Source organism: Felis catus, chromosome E1 (assembly GCF_018350175.1).
Source record: "Felis catus isolate Fca126 chromosome E1, F.catus_Fca126_mat1.0, whole genome shotgun sequence".
NCBI classification, from domain to species: domain Eukaryota; kingdom Metazoa; phylum Chordata; class Mammalia; order Carnivora; family Felidae; genus Felis; species Felis catus.
In genome coordinates this window covers 35,362,980-35,382,758 of record NC_058381.1, presented here as the reverse complement: position 1 = coordinate 35,382,758, position 19,779 = coordinate 35,362,980, and the positions used below count along the sequence as shown (strand labels likewise).

The following is a 19,779-nucleotide window of genomic DNA, read 5'->3' as shown; positions in this document are numbered from 1 at the left end:
ACACCAGGCCCGCCACCACAGCCCTACCGGGCGCTGTCACCTCAGGTGCCCTCAGACACACACATGCACACACACACACACACACACGCACCCACACGCATGCCCCCATGTGCGGATTTGTACATACATAGCAAGAGGCATATTCTCTCGTTCGTGCGGAGATGTGGCGGCCACGGGCCCCTTGTCGCTGTTAAAATTAATCCCAGTTATATGGAAACCAATTTGACAATAAACTTCATATATTGGAAAAAAAATAAATTAAAAAAAAATTAATCCCAGTTAAGCACAACTTAACACTGAGTTCCTCAGGGGCACCACCCACATGTCAAGGGCTCCATAGCCACGTGTGGCTAGTGGCTGTGGTACTGGAAAGCACACAGAGAGTGTCCTTCGTTGCAGAAAGCCCTGGCCCAGGCCCTGGTGCCCAGCCCCGTGTGGCACACACACCTGGTGTCTGGCCTCAGTCAGCCCCTGCCAGGCCGTGTCTGCCGGTAAGGCTGAGATGAATTTTGCAGGTGTGGAGAGCTTGGGAAACTGAGAGAGGGCAGACCGGGGCCTGGGCTGGGCAGGAGAATGAGGGGACATGAGACGTTTGAGCGTGGCCTGGACGGTGGGGCTAAGCAGGCATTGAGAAGGGCTGTCCGCTCAGGCAGAGGAAGAGACACAAAGAAAGGCCTAGAGGTGGAAAGGGTGGTGCCTCTGTGAGAATTGGAGTCACCCCTTTTGGCTAGCGTGACAGGTGCGGGCGAGGGAGGGGGCTGTGAGGACAGGTGGGTAGGGCCTTGGTTGGCCCCAGGGAGGGGGTGGGGGCTGAGCCAGCCTGGAGGCCCCCTCCCCACAGGTAGAGGGGGGTTACCAAGGCCTCACCCGTCAATCAGCGCAGCGGCTCAGGTGGTTTGCATAGGAAGAAACCTTCATTTCTGTGTCATGATTTCTTAACCACTTTAGACTAATTCCCTCTCTACACTGTCCAGATTGTGGTGGACGTGCTAACGATGAATTATTAAAAGGCACAATTAATCACCACGGCCACTTAACGACAGCGATGGCATTAGTAAGCAGGCGATGGGCTCTGTAGACTTGTCCATTTCTCTGAGACCCGAGGGAGGGACTTGGGGGCCTTTCCTGCCTTTGAGGTATCGGCCCTGAGACCTTGGGTGGCTGGGTGGGGCACAGCTTCAATTTCTCCCTGTCTCCAAGTCTCTGGGTGCCGTGTCTGCTCCAGACTTCTGACCCTCTGGATACCTCTGTGTCCCCGTGACTGCTCACGGCCGTCCCCCTTCCCTGAGACTGGGGAGCTGACCAGTCACCTTCCTTCCAGGGGCCTCAGGTTCACCAGCAGGCAGGGAGGGGCAGGCAGAGGGTGAGAGCAAAGGGAAAAGAGAGAGAAGGAGGAGGAAGAGGAAGCAAGAGTTTTTTTTTTTAAAAAAAAGGATAAGGCATGGGCAGGAGGCAGGGGCCTGGGCACAATGACCTGCCAGGCCACCCTGCACCCAGGTGTTACAGGGACTTAGAGGGCCAAGAGGGACCCATGCTCAGAAGGGTCAGCACCTGTTGCCTTCAGGACAGCACCTTGTCAGTGCCTTGACGGCAGCTCTCCGAAGGCCCTGGGGAGGCTCCCTGCCTCCTTCCCCGGGAACCCTGGAGCAGGAGCCCTTCCTCTCTCTCCTCACAGGCCCTCAGGACAGGCTCAGGGACTCTCAGCTGGCCTGCTTGTTGCTCCTATGGGGGGGGGGACTCAGAGTGAGCAGGAGGAAGGGGTGGCCAGATGAGGGGCTCCCGGGTACTCCCCACCGGTCCCACCTCCCTCAGCCACATGTGGGCTTCCTAGTGCCCTGTGGGCCGTGCCTTCCGCAGCCCCCCAAGCCTGCAGGGTGCCCGGCGGAGTTGATGGTGTTGGTGGAGGGTGGGCCTGAGGTTTGGGTGGCCGGGGATCTGAAGGGAGGCGCCTGCTGGGGGGGGGGTTGCCTGTATAGCAGGAAGCCTGCATAAGTGGAGGTGGGGAGGAAAGGGTTAAGGCATAAGAAAGGCAAGAGGCAGGGGGAGCCCCCCCCCCGCCCCGGGAGCCCCTTCCCCGTGGAGGGTGCTAGATGAGGAGGAGGAGGGAAGGGGCAGGAAACAGGAGAGCCCATCCCCCAACCTCCCCCACCCCCACCAAAGCCCCTTCCCCAGGTCTCCCCTCCCCAGACTCCAAGGCAGGAAATTAGGAGGCCACTACCGATATGTTTGGGTCATTTCCACATGCTTTATTCCAGCAATCAAAATAATTAAAAACATCTCAAATTATTATACACATACAAAATAGGTACAGAATCTTGCTTCCTCCCACCCCTAGGGGGAAAAAAAACTGCTTTGTGCTTTGGGAAGTTGTGCTCTGGAACCCAGAGAGAGGACACAGGACAGAGAGGCGGTGAGGATGGGGTGCAGCTGAGGAGGAGGGCTTCCAGAGAGAGAGAGAGAGAGAGAGAGAGAGAGAGAGAGGTGGAGAGAGAGAGGCGGCCAGCGGGGTGGAGAGGGGGTGGAAAGGAGCGCGCAGAGCTGCGACGCTCTCTCTCCCCCCCAAGTTAAATAGCACCTTTAGAAAATTCACGAGTCCCCATCCGCAAGGAGAAAAAAAAAAAAAAAAAAAAAAAAAACCAAAGAATAAAAAAAGACTTTGAACAAAAAGGAACATTTGCTGGCCTGGGGGGTGGGGCGTCTCGACTTCTTTAGCACCAGTGATTCCTTCCCCACCCCACCCCATCACAGAGATGTAGCACCTTTGATATAAAATGGGGAGCCCCCTCCCACCCTGCCCCCATCCCCGCCCCCACGCGGTTGCCCCGGTGACACAGAAAGACACGGAAGAGGTAGTCCTTCAGCAACACAATTACACGCGGAACAGAGCAGTCTCTCCCGCCCAGCCCTGTCGCACGGGGGATTGACACGTGTCCCCGAATGAATCCGATGTTTCCTTCCGCTCTGTCGTGGCCCCTCCTGACTTTCTTCCAGACCCGGCAGGCAGGCAGCGAGGGGCCGGTGGTCCCCCCGCATGCCCCCTCAAAAACGAAGGGGGTATGTTGCTGGAGCCACGGGGACGCCAGATGGTGAGGCTTCTTTGGTAGTCTGCGAACCTCAGGTCCCCCCAGGGTTTGGGGGTTGCTGGGTGAGAGGGGAGGGGGCTGGGAGTGTGGGGCGGGGGTCACTTGGGTGTTTTAGCATTGCCTTTGGTTGCTGGGCAGACAATGCATTGTTTCCTGTGTCTTTTTTGGGGAGACTTAGATTTGGGGAGCGGTGGAGGGGAGGCCCCAAGGAGGGATGGAGAAAGGAGCAGAAAGGGCAGTGTTGGGGTATCATAAGCCCAACGGGCAGAAAAGGACTTACCCCCATATGGGTCTTCAAGCAAGTGGACCAAGCTTCCTTTTTTAAAAAGTTATTTATTTATTCTTTTTTTTTTTTTTTTTTTTTTTTTTTTTTTTTTGGTAAGGTTGAATGTGCTTTTTGGTTTTTGGTCACGTTCGGTTGGTCAAAGATAAAAACTAAGTTGGAGAGATGAACGCAAAGGAAAAAAATATTTTCCAAAGTCCATGTGAAATTGTCTCCCATTTTTTGGCTTTTTGGGGGGTTCAGTTTGGGTTGTTTGTCTGTTTCCAGGGTCAGGGGCGAGTGGGTTGGGTGGGAGGGAGCCAGGTTGGGTGGGAGGGAGTTTACAGGAAGCAGGCAGGGCCAATGTCGATGCCGAATTCCTGGTCTGGGGCGCCAACGTCCAATGGGGCCACATCGATGATGGGCAAGCGGGAGGTCTTGGTGGTTTTGTATTCGATCACTGTCTTGCCCCAGTTTCCGGTGTGACTCTGGGGTGAAGGGGAGACAACGGGAGAGGGGTGTCACCAGGTGGGAGTGAGGGGGTGACGGAAGTGTGGCCCGGAGAGGGGCCCGGCCAGGGACTTACCGTGCAGCCGTCGTAGGTGACGCTGTAGGTGAAGCGGCTGTTGCCCTCGGCCCGGATCTCGATCTCGTTGGAGCCCTGGAGGAGCAGGGCCTTCTTGAGGTTGCCAGTCTGCTGGTCCATGTAGGCCACGCTGTTCTTGCAGTGGTAGGTGATGTTCTGGGACGCCTCGGTGGACATCAGGCGCAGGAACGTCAGCTGGATGGCCACATCGGCGGGATCGGAGCCCTGGCCACCATACTCGAACTGCGGGGGGAGGAGGAGAAGCCGGTGAGTGACCACGATGGAGCTTCTAGTCCTGGCCTCCCTCCCTGGAGTCCTCCGACGGCGTCCCGGCGGACCCCTCCCCCATCCAGAAGTGGCATCATGCGTGGGCATCGGATGTCTGAGCCAGCATCGGGGACCCAGGACTCCAGCCTCCCCACCCAGCTCCGTCTGCCCCTAGCCCGGCGCGGACCTCCCCTCCCGCCCCATCTTGTGAGAGTGGCTCCAGGGCCAACTTCCTCACCTGGAATCCGTCGGTCATGCTCTCGCCATACCAGACGTGCCTCTTGTCCTTGGGGTTCTTGCTGATGTACCAGTTCTTCTGGGCCACGTGGGGCTGAGTGGGGTACACGCAGGTCTCACCTGTCTCCATGTTGCAGAAGACCTTGATGGCATCCAGGTTGCAGCCTTGGTTGGGATCGATCCAGTATTCTCCTGCAGCGGGACCGAGCAGGATGGAGTCAGGGGAGGTACGGCAGTGGGGACATACATGGGCCCCTGGGCCCCTCAGGGCTCAGGCCCGTGCTGGCAGGAGGAGGAGGATGGGGGAAGGAGGAGGAGGAGGAGGAGGAGGAGGAGGAGGAGGAGGAGGAGGAAGGGCACAGCTGGGGCAGGCCCTCACCGCTCTTCCAGTCGGAGTGGCACATCTTGAGGTCGCGGCAGGTGCGGGCAGGGTTCTTGCGGCTGCCTTCGGGGCTCCGGATGTTCTCGATCTGCTGGCTCAGGCTCTTGAGGGTGGTGTCCACCTCGAGGTCACGGTCACGGACCACGTTGGCATCATCGGCCCGGTAGTAGCGGCCGCCATCGTGAGCCTTCTCTTGAGGTGGCTGGGGCAGGAAGCTGAAGTCGAAACCACCGCTGGGAGGACCGGGAGGACCGGGGGGTCCAGGAGGGCCGGGGGGACCCTGCACAGAAAGGGAGAGGAGTCGGGATTACCAGGGTCCGAGCGCCCCTGGGGCTGGAGGGCCAGGGGCAGACGGGCTGAGGGGCTACGTACAACAGGGCCAGCGTCACCAGTGCGACCACGAGGACCAGGGGGGCCGATGGGGCCTGGGAGACCGTTGAGTCCGTCCTTCCCAGGAGAGCCAGCAGCGCCGGGGGGACCCTGCAAAGGGGAAGGTGGTTGGAGAAAGCCTGCCAGAGAGCACAGGACCACCAGCCCAACTCTTCGGAGAAACCCACCACCCTCCCTGCCTGCCTCTGGTTCCACGACCTCATCATCGGCCATTGCCACAGTCGGGCAAGACTGTCCAGGACCCTTCTTCTCCCGACCCCTGCCCCCAGACCCTTCTGCAGAGGGGCGGGGACACCTGTATACCAGGCAGAGGGCCCTGAAGGGAGCCTGGGCTTGGGTCCCAGCAGGAGAAGATAGACAGAGGCGTGACTTACTCGGGGACCAGCAGGACCAGAAGCTCCGGAAGGACCTTGTTCACCAGGAGAGCCCTGAAGGACAGATGCAAAGGCGACGCAAGCTCAGTGGGGGTCACACGCGGTCAGCAACCTGCCCCCCGCCTCGTTATTCTGGACGTCTAGTCCCAAGGTGTCCACAGGCTAAGACGCCTCCCACAACCCCTCTTTGTGAGCCTCGCCGTCACAGAAGCCCCTTGGAAATGCCCATAACTCTTCAGGCCCCGGTCCCCGCTAAGGAGGAGTGAAAATGACTATCAAGAGGGGAAACTGAGGCAAAATCGCCCCTCATTGTGCGGCAGGGCTCAATGGCAGCTGGGGGCTGGAGGGGTGCCGAGCATACTCACGGGAGGGCCAGGGGGACCCTGGAGACCGGAGAAGCCACGGTGACCCTTTATGCCTCTGTCACCCTGTTCGCCTGTCTCACCCTTGTCACCACGGGGGCCTTGGGGTCCCTAGGAGAGAGGAGAGGACAGGCTGTCAGGCGGAAGATCCGTCAGCACCGAGTCGGGCATAGCCCACCTCTGGGCTGGGTTCTGAGGACACGAGGGCCAGAGCAGGGCACTTACAGCGGGACCACGAGCACCGACGGGGCCGATGGGACCGGCGGGACCAGCGGGACCCTGGGGAGAGTGAAGAGTGTGTTAGATCCTGCTACAGCCTGAGCTGCGGGACGAAACCACCCCTCGGCCACATCCACCCTTCCTCACACCCTTCCCCGCCGTGCCCATCCCTCCTGAGCCCCACATGAACCTTCATGTGAATTCAGGCTTCACGTGAGCTGGGGCAGGCACCTGGGGACGAACCCCATTCCCCGGGGGAATAAGGGTGGTACTGCCTGGGGGAGGGGCCTCGGGACTGAGCTGTGGCTCAGTTTTCTCAGGAAGGCCAGGGGCCCCGATGTCGTGTAAGACCTCCTCTCCTCCCCCAGCCTAGGTGAAGCCAGATGTCCATCTGCGGGCCCGTAGGCAGGCCCGGAGAGTCCCCGGGGCCTGGCTACTTACAGTCTCGCCACGGTCGCCACTCTTGCCAGCGGGGCCGACAGGACCAGGGGCACCAGGAGCGCCAGGAGCACCAGGGGGGCCAGCAGGGCCGGTCTCACCACGGTCACCCTGGGAAGGGGAGGGGAGGGGGCTATGAATCAGTCCCAGCTCAAGAGGCTAGGCTGGGGCAGGGGAGTGGCAGGTGGGGCTGGGGCCCTGGGATGCAGCCACCTTACCTTGGGGCCGGGAGAACCATCTCGTCCAGGGGAGCCTTCAGCACCAGGAGATCCCTGTGGAGAGAGAGCGTGAGGTGAGTGTCAGCCAGAGGAAGTCAGGCTCAGGCAGAGGCCAAAATGGCCATGCTGAGGGCGCGGGTGTGGGGCTGGCGACCGCTCACCTCACGTCCAGACTCGCCAGGGGGTCCAGCCAATCCAGGGGGGCCCATGGGACCAGGGGGGCCACGTTCACCACTTGGTCCAGAAGGACCTTGTTTTCCAGGTTCACCCTGAAGGAGAAGAAGGAGTCAGGCCAGAGATGGGCTGGGGGGAGGGCCCGAGGGCCCCCAAGCTCGTCTACCACACCTGTCCTGTCTGGCCCCAGCACACACACCCCCCCCCCCGCCCCTGCAGCCTCCAAGCCCCGTGATGGTTCTTCTCGGGGTCCCCCAAGGTGAGGGGGGCACTCACAGAGGGGCCGGGAAGACCAGGGAAGCCTCTTTCTCCTCGCTGACCGGGCAGGCCAACCACGCCACGCTGTCCAGCAATGCCTTGAGGTCCGGGAGTGCCGGGAGCACCCTGCGGGAGGGCGATGAAGGTGAGGCACCTTGCAGGGCCCCGGGAGCGCGGCCCCCGCCCCGGGGCCCCTCCGGAGCACTTACAGCAGGTCCATCAGCACCAGGAGATCCTTTCTCACCGGCAGGGCCAGGGGGACCAGGGGGACCGACTTCCCCGGGACGCCCAGCGGGGCCAGTCTCACCGCGGGGGCCTTTGCCGCCTTCTTTGCCGACAGGGCCGGGAGGGCCAGGGGGTCCAGCGTTTCCCTGGACGGGGAGAAGAGGGGCCGTCAGGTTCCGGTGGATTCTGGAGCGCCGCTGAGGCCTCAGATGGGCCCGCCACCCTCCCGACAGCCTGTCCCCCGCTCCCCGAGCAATGGAGTCACCTCCACAGATACTTACAGAGGGGCCGGGAGGACCGACTCGGCCAGCAGCACCAGGGAAACCAGTAGCACCCTGGCAGGAGACGACAAAGGAGTCAGGAGGACAGCAGCCCCCTCACCTGGCGCAGCGCCCCCATCTCTGAACCCAGGTTGGAGTGACAGCCCCAGCGGAGGCACCGAGGGCGATACTCACAGGGGGACCGGCACTGCCTCGAGCACCTTTGGGTCCAGGAGCACCAACGTTGCCCTGTAGGAGAGCACAGAGCCATGAAGACTGGGCCAGGCCCAGACCCAGGCCCAGGCCCGCCTGCGGCTCGGGGCTCAGAGGGTGGGACACTCACGATGGGGCCGGGGGGTCCAGTGGGGCCAGCGGGACCAGGGGGACCAGCATCGCCTTTAGCACCAGCGTCTCCGGGCTCGCCTTTAGCACCAGGTTGGCCATCAGCACCCTGGGGGAGGAAGGGGTGTGGTGAGCGGAGGAGGGGGATGGGGCAGCGTGGGGAACTGGGCGGTTCCGCGGGGCTGGGGAAGGGCGGTAAGTCCAGGCACAAAGACGCTTGAATGGGACACCGTCCCCTCTCCACGCCTCTGTCCTTATGCGGTCACCCGAGGTCCCTGGTCCCAGGCGGTGATAGAAAACGATGGGGGTCTTGGTACTCACAGGGGGGCCAGCGAAGCCAGCAGGGCCGGGGGGACCAGGCTCACCACGGTCTCCCTAGAAGAAAAGGAGGCAGACTGAGAGGGGCTCTGATCTGGGGGAGGCGGGGTGGACATGCAGGCAGGAGGGGAAGCGGGGCCCTGAGGAGCATGCCCCAGGGCCCAGAGCAGGTGAGAGCGAAGGCGGACGAGGCACAGAAAGAGGGCCGGGAAGGGTGAAGCAGACGGGCGGGCGGCGTGTGGGTCTTCGGTACTTACGGGGGCGCCACGAGCTCCAGTGGGACCAGCGGGGCCGCTGGGACCAGCTTCACCCTGAGAGGGAGGGACAAGAGGCGCAGGTCAGCTGCGCGCTCTAAGCGCTCCCAGCAGATGACCCCGGGAGAGTCTCCCCTCCTTTCTGGAACCTCCCACCTTCAGGTCACCAGCTCAGAATGGCAGGACCTCCCTCCCCCAGGCCGGAATCACGCCCAGGTTCGCCGGAGAAGCTGTGTGTTAGGGAAGATGGTGGGGCCACCTCACCTTGTCACCGGGGGCACCAGCGGGGCCAGGAGGACCAATGGGGCCAGTCAGGCCACGGACACCATCTTTGCCAGGAGAACCATCAGCACCTTTGGGACCGGCATCGCCCTAAAGACACAGGGAAGGCCTGAGACTTCCGGCGGGGGCAGGGAGGTGACCCATAGCATCCTGCTACCGGCTTCCACTCCTCCCCAGCTCTGCCCTGCCCCGACCTGTGCTCGGGACTCGAGATCTTTCAGGGGAGCGTGGTGGAACCTAGGTTAAGAGGCCCATGCCTTGTGTGGAGGGATGAATAAGGGATTCCCCCATCCAGGAGGCCACCCTGCTTCCCGTTACCATGGTAATTCAGGGGGAGGGAAGAGCCTGCATAGCTGGTGGAGGATTTATCAGTGAAGAGGCCAGAAGGGAAGAAGAGAGGATTAAGGAGAAGAGGGAAAGACCCCAGGGAGGGTAAAGAGGGAGGCTGAAGCATCCAAAGTAGAGGGAGACAGAGATGGGAACCCTACATGGATCAGGGGAGGAGGTGTGGGACTGTGGGACTTACTCTGTCACCCTTAGGGCCAGGAAGGCCAGCTGCACCTCGTTCACCAGGCATTCCCTGAAGGCCAGGAGCGCCCTGGCTACCGGGGGCTCCGGGGGCACCAGCATCACCCTAGGTGACAACCGAGAGGACGGCCATGAGCTTTGGGGTCCCAGGAGTGGGTCACAGCCCCGAGCGCCCTCGTGAGATCTCCCAGGCTTGCTTGCGAGGATAAAGATGAGCCGGCTAAGAAGAGGAAAGGCTCCCAGCCTGGAACTTCAGGCTGCTGGGGGACCCCGCCCAGTTTTGTCCCCCTCCCAGCCCTCCCCCACATCTAGGTGGCTTTGGCCATGGCCAGGCGCCCCTGCCTCGAGAGGGGCTAGACCCGGTCCCCGTGCTGGCCTCACCTTAGCACCATCATTGCCAGGGGCACCGTTGGCTCCCCGAGGACCGGCAGGACCGGGGGGACCTTGCACACCGCGTTCACCAGGGAAACCTCTCTCGCCCTGGAAAAGAAGGACAGGGCACGTGATGGCTGCTCGAGAGACAGGGCCAGGCGTAGGGCATCTTGGCGGGAACAGTGTTACTTACTCTGGCTCCAGAGGGGCCGGGGGCACCAAGATCTCCAGGAACACCCTGAGGGGGAGGGAGGGACAGACAGTGAGCACCCCCCCCCCCACTAGAAAGCATTCCTGTTCTCCTCCTGGGGGCTGGCCCTTGGGGTCTGTCATTAGAGACCAGCCCCTCTCACGACCTGAACTGGGATGCTTTCTCTACTTCTCCTGGGGATGTGTCAAAGACGGCCCTCTCTTCAAACTCTGGGCTGAGGGAGTGTCAGAGGTATCCCTGCAGCTCTAAAAAAAAAGTCGTCCAGACTGGCAGCCATGCGGAAACTTCTAGATCATATCATGCTGCTGTGCAGCGCCCAGCTTCCCTCTGTGTGGCTTCCTTCATGAAGGAAGTCCTCTGGGGAGGGGGTCTAACCTTGATCCTAGCCGAGGGTTATCTGATCAGCCGGGAGGACTGACCTCTCCCACTAAATGCCCCGCATTCCCCACCTGCTACCTCTTACCTGTTCGCCAGGTTTGCCTGCTTCGCCGGGAGGACCCGCGGGGCCAGGAAGACCCTGGAGGTGGGAAATGGGGGAGGGGAGGGGGTGGGATTAGAATCTGAAAAAGGACAAAGGGGAGCCCATACCTTAACCCCCGGCCAGCCTTGAGGCCTCACCTGGAATCCGGGAGAGCCAGCAGGGCCCTGTTCGCCTCTCTCACCAGCGGGGCCCTGTCACAGAGAGAACGCTGCGGTCACCAGAAGACCCAGGAGGAAAGGGGTGTTGGGGGGGGGGGGTATCTCCACAGTGCGGCCTCCCCAGGCTGACTCTTAGGGACACTTACGGCAGGGCCGGGGGGTCCCTGAGCTCCAGCTTCTCCATCTTTGCCAGCAGGACCCTGTGGGGAGAGAGCAAAGGATCAGGGAGGTGAGGAGGGCAGCCGACAGAGGGAGCAGGGCAGGTGGGGTGCCGAGGAGGGGGTGGGGGGACAGGGCAGACCCCGCTGGGGGGCCTCTGATGCCCTGGTGATGGCTGTGGCCTTCTGCGCCCCTCCTGCAGGGGAGGGGACGTGTCACGAGCAGGGGCAGGAAGGGGACAGGGGACCATAGGGCGATACTTACAACAGCGCCAGGGGGCCCAGGGACACCTCGTTCTCCTGCTTTGCCAGGCTCTCCCTACGGGCAAAGACAGTCAGGGAGTTAAGGGGGCTTAAGTGGGAACACGGGTCCCCTGGGTCCTTCCTGTTTACCCTGAGTGGTTCTTTTAGGGGTTTTCTTCTCGCCCAGCTCTGGGCCTGGGGAAACGCTTTGCTGGCTTTTTCTGCTGGTCCCTTGGTGTCTCCCTGAGGCCTCTTCCCTCTGAGACCACATGCCCCTTCAGGCTGCTGTCCCCCCGCCCCCCCTTTCCTTCTCGCCGCCAGATGCCTACGGTGACCTGCCTGCAAAGGGCTTTCACCTCCTCTGGGACCTATTTTTATGGATAAGGAGACTGAGGCCCAGAGAGGGGCAGTGAGCGGCCTGAGGCCACACAGCAAGCCAGCGGCAAAGCTGGGACTGGCGCCCAGGCCTTTCATCTCCCGGGAGATGCCTGTCCCTGGCTCTGTGACGTCCCTTGAGGAATACTCACAGCAGCACCTTTAGGCCCGGGGAATCCCATCACACCAGCCTGACCACGGGCACCGGGGGGACCTGGGGGTCCGGGGCGACCATCTTGACCAGCGGGACCCTACGGACGGATGGAAGGCACAGATGGGAGGCGAGGACAGAAGGTGGGCGGTCGGGAGCGGGGGAGGGGCCCCGGGGGAGCGGTACTTACAGGGGGACCAGTTTTGCCATCCGGACCGGGGCTGCCGGGGCTTCCGGTCAGACCCTAGTAGAGAGGGGACAGAGACATGTGAGTGAGGGTGACAGAAGAGGCGAGAGGGCCCTTCAGAGGGCAGATGCACGGTCCCGCTCCGGGTGCCTCATTCCAGCCCCCACACAGGGCAAGGGTCTCGGGGCAAGCGGGGCAGAGGGGCGGGGGGCTCACCTTGGCACCAGGCAGACCAGCTTCACCGGGGCGACCAGCTTCACCAGGAGAACCTTTGGGGCCAGCAGGGCCAGGAGAACCACGTTCACCGGCGGGACCCTGGTCGGGGGGGAGTCACAGGGACAATTAGGGGCTTGAGTCCGGGCTTCTTTTTTACCACGGCCAGCCTCTTATTCCTCCGGTGGGGCAGGGTCAGGTGGCTCAGACGGTGGCAGGGGGAAGGTCAAGGCGAAGCCGAGTGTGAAGAGAGAGTGCGCGGCCACGGCGCGGAGCACTGATGGGGGCGGGAGGGGGGTGGGGGTGACTACATGGGGAGGGACAGGTGATGTCCACGGAGCAGGGCCAGCACCCCAGCCATGAAGAGAAGTTACCTTGGGACCAGCCACACCATCTGCGCCAGGGAAGCCACGGCTACCAGGTCCACCCTGCAGGAGGAGAAGAGGCCAGTGAGCTCTGACACGGGGGGCACCGGGCTGGCCTTGGGGGCGAAGAAGGGGACACTTACGCGCTCGCCAGGGGGTCCGGGCAGGCCAGTGGGGCCGGGTTCGCCTCGGGCTCCTCGCTTTCCTTCTTCCCCAGCGGGGCCAGGGGGGCCTTGGATACCAGTGGGGCCCTGGAGAGGGGCAGAGATGAGGGGAGGACCCGCGGTGAGGGGCTGACCTGGGGGCCCCCTCCCGTCCTCCCGGGGTCCCCCGGGGGTAGATGGGCTGAGCTGTGGGGGGGCGGGCGGGGGGACTTACGGGCTCTCCCTTGGCGCCAGTGTCTCCTTTGTTGCCGGGGGCACCAGGTTCGCCCTGCGGGAGGGAAAAAAAGATGGGGGGGGCGCTGATTCGCATCCTCAGGCTTCTCAGGCGGGGCCACGCCGGACAGAGCCGGCGCGCGGGTGGGCACAAGTGAGAGAGTGATACTTACACTGTTACCCTTGGGACCGGGAGGGCCGCTGGGGCCCTGGGGTCCAGAGGGGCCTCGGGCACCAGGGAAGCCAGGAGCACCAGCAATCCCAGGAGCGCCCTGTGGGAGGCAGAACAGGTTGAGCCCCGGAGCGCAGGGCGTGGGGCAGGGGGGAGGGGGGCGCCGGGGGCGGCTCTGAAAGCTGCAGGATACTCACGTTGGCACCTTTGGCACCAGGCTGTCCGTCAGCACCGGGGTTTCCCTGTGGCCCGGAGAGAGGAGGGTGAGTGACAGGAGAGGACTCTGAATTGGGGGGTGGCACGGGGGCACTGAGGAGCACTTACAGCAGGGCCAGCAGCACCAGCAGGGCCAGGGGGGCCGGGCTCGCCACGCACACCCTGGGGACCTTCAGAGCCACGGGCTCCTTGGGGACCAGCTTCACCCTGGGTAGGAGACAAGGACAGGTCAGGAGCCCAAGCGCATCTTTGGACGCCGGGAGGTGAGGGTGGAGGGCAGGGACAGGAGAGCAGGAATTAGGACTCCAAGATCACAGAAGAGGACCTGAGGACAAAGGTGCTGGGGCATGGGCTTCTCTGGGTTTGGAGAGCAGGGAGGCGCCCATCCCTTTGCCTGTGGGTGCTGGGCTCAGAGCGGGGGCAGGGATCTCACCTTAGCACCAACAGCACCAGGGAAGCCGGGAGGACCAGCGGGGCCAGTGGGACCCTGTGAATGAAATGGAGCCGTTAGTGAGAAGGAAAATGGCCACTGTGAGTCACACCCGGCGGCAGAAGAGGTCCTGGGATTCGTGGCCACGGGGCCCGCCCCCGGTGGGAGCCCCAGGAGCCCTCGGGGCTCCCAGGCACAGAGACCCGGGGGCTGTACTCACAGGGGGGCCGGCGGCACCGGTAGCACCGTCATTTCCACGAGCACCCTGCGGGAGAGAGAGGGGTGGCCCCAGTCACGTGCACCGAGTGCTGGCGGGTCCCCGCAACCCCTCAGGAACCCCTTCCAGTGCCCCGGGATCCCCCCAAGGGGCCAAGAGGACTTACAGCAGGGCCAGGGGCTCCGGGGCGTCCTCTCTCACCAGGCAGACCACGGGGACCCTGACGACAAAAGCCAGGAAAGACGAGTGAGATCAGAGACACACTCTTCCCCCCAAATCCCATCTCGCCCCTCTACCCTGTTCCATCTCTTCCTTCTAGAACTGGACACACTCACCATCTGGCCAGGAGCTCCATTTTCACCGGGGCTACCAGGCTCGCCCTAGAGAACAGAGAATGAAGTTAGGAATTTGTTCGTGGTGGGACTGGGTGGTGGGGGCCCCGGATACTCAGGCATCCTCTTACCTTGGGACCAGCAGGACCAGCGTCTCCCTTGGCACCATCCAAACCACTGAAACCCTAAGATAGGGAAGAAGGGCCAAGGTGAGTGCCGTTGGAAGGGGTGGACCACCTTGGCCCTCATGTTGACCTGGCACGGTGCCTCAGGGGGTCACCACAGCCACCCCCCTGTCTCTGCACTAGACTAGACCCCAACTGGCCCAAGATCTCACCCAATCCTATGGAGATTTCTTTCCCAATGGAGGGAAGTTCTTTTGGATGTCTACTCTCTATCCCTTGGGACTTCTGTAGCTGCCACCCCACCTCGACACCCACAGGAGGATCCTTTGGGGGAAGGGGTAGGATGGTGGGGTGCTACAAAGGGGACTTACTCTGTGTCCCTTCATTCCAGGAAGGCCAGCAGTTCCAGGCAATCCCCGGGCGCCCTGGAGAGAAAAGAAAAGGAGAAAGGCAGGGCCATTAGAAGACGCCACTGTGGACCCAGTGCCCAAGTGGAGCCCCCCTGTGGCGACGTCCAGGGCCGGCCACGCATTCCTGCTCACCTGAGGTCCAGGAGGCCCACGCTCACCAGGACGACCAGGCTTTCCAGCTTCACCCTGAGAGGGAGAGAAAAGGCCATGATGCCCATGCCTTGGAAACGGGTGGAAGGTCTGAATTTTCTTGGCATTGTTGAAGGTCAGGTTTAGGAGCCCAGAATCTTGTCTTTGGATTTAGAGCACAGCTTAAATCTACAGTGAAATCCTTGCTTGGTGAATTTTGAGTCCCTCCGAGGGAATTTCTGTTTATTTCTGTTTATTTCTGTTTAGGGAGAGCAAATCTGAGGTGCCCAGGGCAGTCAAGCCTCAGGAAGTCATTCACCCCGAGGGACAGTGTTGGGGATTGCTTTGAAGTGGCTGGGGTGAGGGGAGGGTCAGTCACCTCCACTGGGGAAAGGGGGAACATCCCATAAAGGGTGAAGATCATTGTTCAAGGGCAGTCCCATGCATCAGGGAGAACTTGGCCTCCTTTCTCTGGGTATCACCTTCAAAGGTGGTGGGGCACTGGAGTGGAGATTACAGGAACCTAGCCCATGGAGGCATTGGGGGCTAGATGGGATCATCTTGCCTGGGTTACTTACGTCATCTCCGTTCTTGCCAGGGGGACCAGGGGGACCACGGGGACCCATGGGACCCTAGAGGAAACAGGAAGAAAGGAGATTAGAATGACCAGGATAAGGGGAAAAAAAGAAGGGGGAGGCTGGGATTAGAAGGAGGAGTCAAGGAAGACTTCAGATGGCAGGGGTGGAGGAGTCCTTCAATAGGACAATCCACATGTTTGTAGAGGGAGTATGTATTTGGATAGAGTACAACTTGTGGGGGGGTGGTGGCACTTACTGAAGCTCCAGGCTCGCCAGGCTCACCAGGGGGGCCTTGGAAACCTTGGGGACCCTGGAGGACAAGGAAAGAGGAATTCAGTTAGGACAGGTCCCTGTCAGTCTTTCCCCATCTCACCAAGAGATCTCTCAGAGCACCTGACCTGCCCTCATCCCCATCCTCCCTTCAAAAGACCAAAGCCCAGGGTGGTGTATGATGATATCCTGGATACTTACAGGTGCACCAGGGGGACCAGGGAGACCACGAGGACCAGAAGGACCCTACAGAAGGGGGAAAAAAAAAGAGCGGCCGTGTTGATACCTCTGTAGGAAGATGCAACATGGGTGTGATCTTGCTGTCTTCCAGTGGTTCCTGTTGGAGTGTTCCCACTCGTCTGGCATCCTCTCTGAATTTCCACCATAAACCACCTCTGAAACCACCTCTGAAATCCCCCCATAAACCACCACTGGCCCATCCTGTCTAGATTCCCACGGGCTCCTCTTCTGTCATCTCTGCACCCCAGTGGCTCACCATGGGGCCAGGCACAGAGATTCCTCCAGTTGACTTCTCATCGTAGCCGTAAGACATTTGGGGAGCAAAGTTCTAGAAGAAACAAGAGAGAGGAGAGGGCATGAGAAATCAGTGAGTTGAGAGGCAACACATCACTGACAATGGGATATTGACATATGCCTCCTGGCTTGATGCACTAAGAAAGTCAACAACATCACTTGTGAGATATTCCTGCCCAGAAGGCACGGCCCAACTCCAATTATGGGGACACATCCCGCCAACCTGAGCTGAGGGCCACTAAAATAATTGGGCTTTACGAAGCAACTGGCTTCTTCAAAAAACTCCAGGGTCATGAAAGGCAAAGGAAGTCTGAGGAATGTTCCAGAGTAAAGGAAACCGAGGAGCTATGACAATTAAATGCAATTTATAATCCCGGATCCAGAAAAAAGATGCCACAGAGGGTATTATTGGGATATTGGTGAAATTTGGATAGGGACTGTATATTCAGATCATAGTTATGTATCAGTGTTAACGTTCCGAAATGTAATCACTCTACAACGGTCACGTAAGAGAAAGTTCTTGTTCTCAGGAAATACAACCAAAGCTAAAGTAGTTTGGAGCAAAAGGACACAACATCAACTGATTCTGGAACAAATGGTTCAGAAAGAAAAGTAACGACGATTATATGTATACATAGAGACTGACAAAGCAAATGTGACAAACTGCGAAGGGTATGTGAGAGTTCTTGGCACTATTCTTGAAGCTCTTCTGTAAGTTTGGAACCATTTCAAAATACAAAGTATGCCATCTGCCAAAAAACACACAGAAAACCAAAGAACAGGAGGTGAGGGGAGCACCCAGGGCCGGTCTGCCAGGAGTGTGTTGAATCTTCACTTACTCCTCCGAGGCCAGGGGGTCCGGGGGGTCCGGGAGGGCCGGGGGGTCCAGGAAGTCCAGGCTGTCCAGGGATGCCGTCGCGGCCAGGGGGGCCGGCAGGTCCCTGCAGCGGGAGAGGGCGGGCGGCGGTGAGCGCAGGCCTGGAGCCACGCCCACCTCCAGCCCCGACAGCAGAGAGCGCAACGCTTACCCTTGGGCCTCGGGGGCCAGTGTCTCCTTTGGGTCCCTATGGGGTAAGGGGGAGAAGAAGCAAAAGAAGTCGAGTTAGAGAAGGGAGGCGCTTGAGGACTCTGGGGGGGGGGGCGGTGGCAAAAGTCGAGGGCAGAGGATTACCTCGACTCCTGTGGTTTCTTGGCCGGTAGGTGACGCTAGGGGAGAAGACACGCGGGTGAGCGGCGGGGTTGCACCGGGTGCTCCCGGCGGCCCCGCCCTCCCCCAGCCCCAGGCCCCTCGCCGTACCCTCGCCGTCGGGGCAGACGGGGCAGCACTCGCCCGGGGGGACATGAGCGCCGGGGCAGTTCTTGGTTTCGTCGCAGATCACGTCATCGCACAACACGTTGCCGTTGTCGCAGACACAGATCCGGCAGGCCTCGGGTTTCCAAACATCTCGGTCATAGTACCTGAGGCCGTTCTGTACGCAGGTGACTGGTGGGACTGGGGCAAGAGGGGAAAGGAGGGGCTGTCAGCGGCGCTCGAGCCCCCACCCCCCACCTCGGGGCTCCAGGGACCCCCAGCCCTACCCTCCTTTCCCGTTTGTCTTAGAGACACATTTAGATTTTCCATTTCCCGCCGCCTCCTTCACCACCGCCCCGCCCCCCAACCCTTTCCCCAAATCCTTAAAAGCTCATCTGCTCCTCATCAGGGCCGGTGACAGCGCCGAGGCGCCCGGCCAGGGCGGCTATAACTCTTTCCAGTTCTCAGGAATTTAAACAAAGCTTTAGGCCGGAGTTGCTTCCAACTCCAACCCCAGCCCATCGGCGCTGAAGCCAAGTGAAATAAAAAGCCATTGGGTGGGGGAGGGGAGTTGGGGGACTGGGGAGGAGAACAAGAGGGGCCCCAACCAGAGGGCAGGCTCCTGGGGAGTGGTTTGGGTGGAGACGGGGGCGGGGACGGGTAGGAGGAGAGAAGGGAGGTCCAGCCCCCATCCCGCCCATCCCGCCCATCCCCGGGCAGGTGGGATGGCGTGGGCGGTGCTAGGAGGATGGGGCGGGGCCTATTGGCCTGAGGTCCCGCCCAAAGACTTGAATTATACCTCCAAAGTAGGATACACCCCACCCTCCAGCCCCCAGACATCGCAAAAGCCCTCTCTCGGGACAACCTCCGTTTCCTAAACCTAGCCAGGACCTCTGGGTCACTCCTTGGCCAAAGAACCAAAAAGTCCGCAAATAGTAACGAAGTTAGCTAACCACGCCCACCGCGCGAGCGTCTACCCAGACAGCCACTAGGTGGCGGGCAACACTAAGCAATTTCCTCCGCCTCGGCCACTTCTTTCAGAGACTGAGGCTACCGGGTCCCCAGTTTTATTTCCCAGGTCTAGAGGCGGGGTCCACAACCGGCAATAGCGCCCGTCCACTCCACGCAGCCCCTGCGCGGGGAAGCGCTGGACCGGGAGGCGCGGGGCTCCGTGCGGATCAGCAGAGGGCGCAAGGACCCCGCCCTGTCAACTCCGCGCCAAAGTTTCTCGTCCTCCAACCCGCCCACTCTCCGCGCCCCCTCCCCCCTCAGCCCAGCACCCCCGCAGCCCCAGGAACACTGTCTAGCCTGCAGAGAGGGCAAACAATCTTTCCTTATGAATCATCCCAAGCCTTCCTGATCCCTTTTACATCTCGGGCTCCAGATTCCCAGCACGGCGCCCCCCATCCCATCTCCGACGTACTTTCCCCTCACCCGGCGCGCAGACCCCCATTTCCCCCGTGGTGCTCCACAGAGCGAGCCCGGGACTCCCTCCTGTGCCAACTCGGGCGGCGCTGCATTCTCCCCTCTCACTACCGGCGGGGCGGGGGGGGGCGCGTTCCTCTACACCCCCCACCAGGGTACACTGCCTTCTCTCCCGGGGCGCCCAGGAAGAGCCCTCGCCATCTCCCTTCCGTCCCTGAGTCTCCGGAGCATCCCGAGTCTTAGTTCAAGTCGCGGACCCCCGGGACAGAGCGCAGGGCGAGGTACCAAGTAGCCTTGGACTCCCCAAAAGTTTGCGACTTACTGTCTTCTTCTTCTTGGCCCTCCTCTTGGCCGTGCGTCAGGAGGGCGGTGGCCGCTAAGAGGAGCAGGAGCCGGAGGTCCACAAAGCTGAACATGTCTAGACCCTAGACATGTAGACTCTTTGCGGCTGGGGTGGGGGTTAGCGTCCGCTCATGCGTGGCCTCACACTCCGCGTGCCTCCTGCTCCGACCCCGAGGAGAAACTCCCGTCTGCTCCGACGACTGGCCCGGGCCCTTTTTATACCATCCTGACCGAGTGCGGGGAGGAACTCGGTCCCTGGGAGAGGGGGAGCCGGCCGCCCGCCCCCCAGCCAATCAGAGCTGCCTGGCCCGGCCCCCAATTTGGGAGTTGGAAGGGAGAGGGGGAGGGGAGGACGGGGAAGGGAGTCCACCACGCATTTCCCCCTTCGAAGGGCTGCCTCCCCAGCCCCCCAGCCCAGGCTGGGCCAGAGGTGCTGCTGCGGAGGGACGGCTAGGTCCTCAGTACAGTGCGGGCTAAAGACTGGGTCGTGGGGCCCCCTTGGGCTTTCTTCCTGGGATCCCTCCGTCTGGGGGATCTGGAACTGAGGGGCTGGCAGGG

The 19,779-nt window shown here is 61.3% G+C and overlaps 1 protein-coding gene and 1 long non-coding RNA gene across 3 annotated transcripts; one reads left to right on the top strand and one right to left on the bottom strand.

Moving 5' to 3' along the window:
- Positions 1–2,225: 2,225 nt before the first annotated feature.
- COL1A1 (collagen type I alpha 1 chain) lies at positions 2,226–19,424 on the bottom strand. Of its 2 annotated transcripts, XM_003996699.5 has the most exons (51): positions 19,202–19,424; positions 17,461–17,655; positions 17,335–17,369; positions 17,192–17,227; positions 17,003–17,104; positions 16,126–16,197; positions 15,831–15,875; positions 15,616–15,669; positions 15,360–15,413; positions 14,785–14,838; positions 14,614–14,667; positions 14,249–14,302; positions 14,121–14,165; positions 13,952–14,005; positions 13,789–13,833; positions 13,572–13,625; positions 13,247–13,345; positions 13,120–13,164; positions 12,924–13,022; positions 12,752–12,805; positions 12,517–12,624; positions 12,383–12,436; positions 12,012–12,110; positions 11,799–11,852; positions 11,610–11,708; positions 11,105–11,158; positions 10,828–10,881; positions 10,661–10,714; positions 10,506–10,559; positions 10,025–10,069; positions 9,841–9,939; positions 9,458–9,565; positions 8,914–9,021; positions 8,653–8,706; positions 8,399–8,452; positions 8,079–8,186; positions 7,931–7,984; positions 7,757–7,810; positions 7,460–7,621; positions 7,269–7,376; positions 6,980–7,087; positions 6,819–6,872; positions 6,604–6,711; positions 6,169–6,222; positions 5,947–6,054; positions 5,582–5,635; positions 5,190–5,297; positions 4,815–5,097; positions 4,437–4,627; positions 3,932–4,174; positions 2,226–3,833 (listed from the first exon to the last, which is right to left on the bottom strand). In XM_003996699.5, the coding sequence occupies exons 1-51, from the start codon at positions 19,293–19,295 to the stop codon at positions 3,687–3,689; spliced, it is 4,386 nt and encodes a 1,461-aa protein (XP_003996748.1). In that variant the 5' UTR covers positions 19,296–19,424; the 3' UTR covers positions 2,226–3,686. The 2 variants fall into 2 exon arrangements, with proteins under 2 accessions (XP_003996748.1, XP_006940277.1); XM_006940215.4 differs by lacking the exons at positions 7,269–7,376; positions 7,460–7,621.
- LOC123381893 lies at positions 13,652–16,925 on the top strand. The gene is made up of 2 exons (XR_006589445.1): positions 13,652–14,890; positions 15,961–16,925. It is a non-coding gene; the product is annotated as an uncharacterized LOC123381893 (long non-coding RNA).
- Positions 19,425–19,779: the final 355 nt, after the last annotated feature.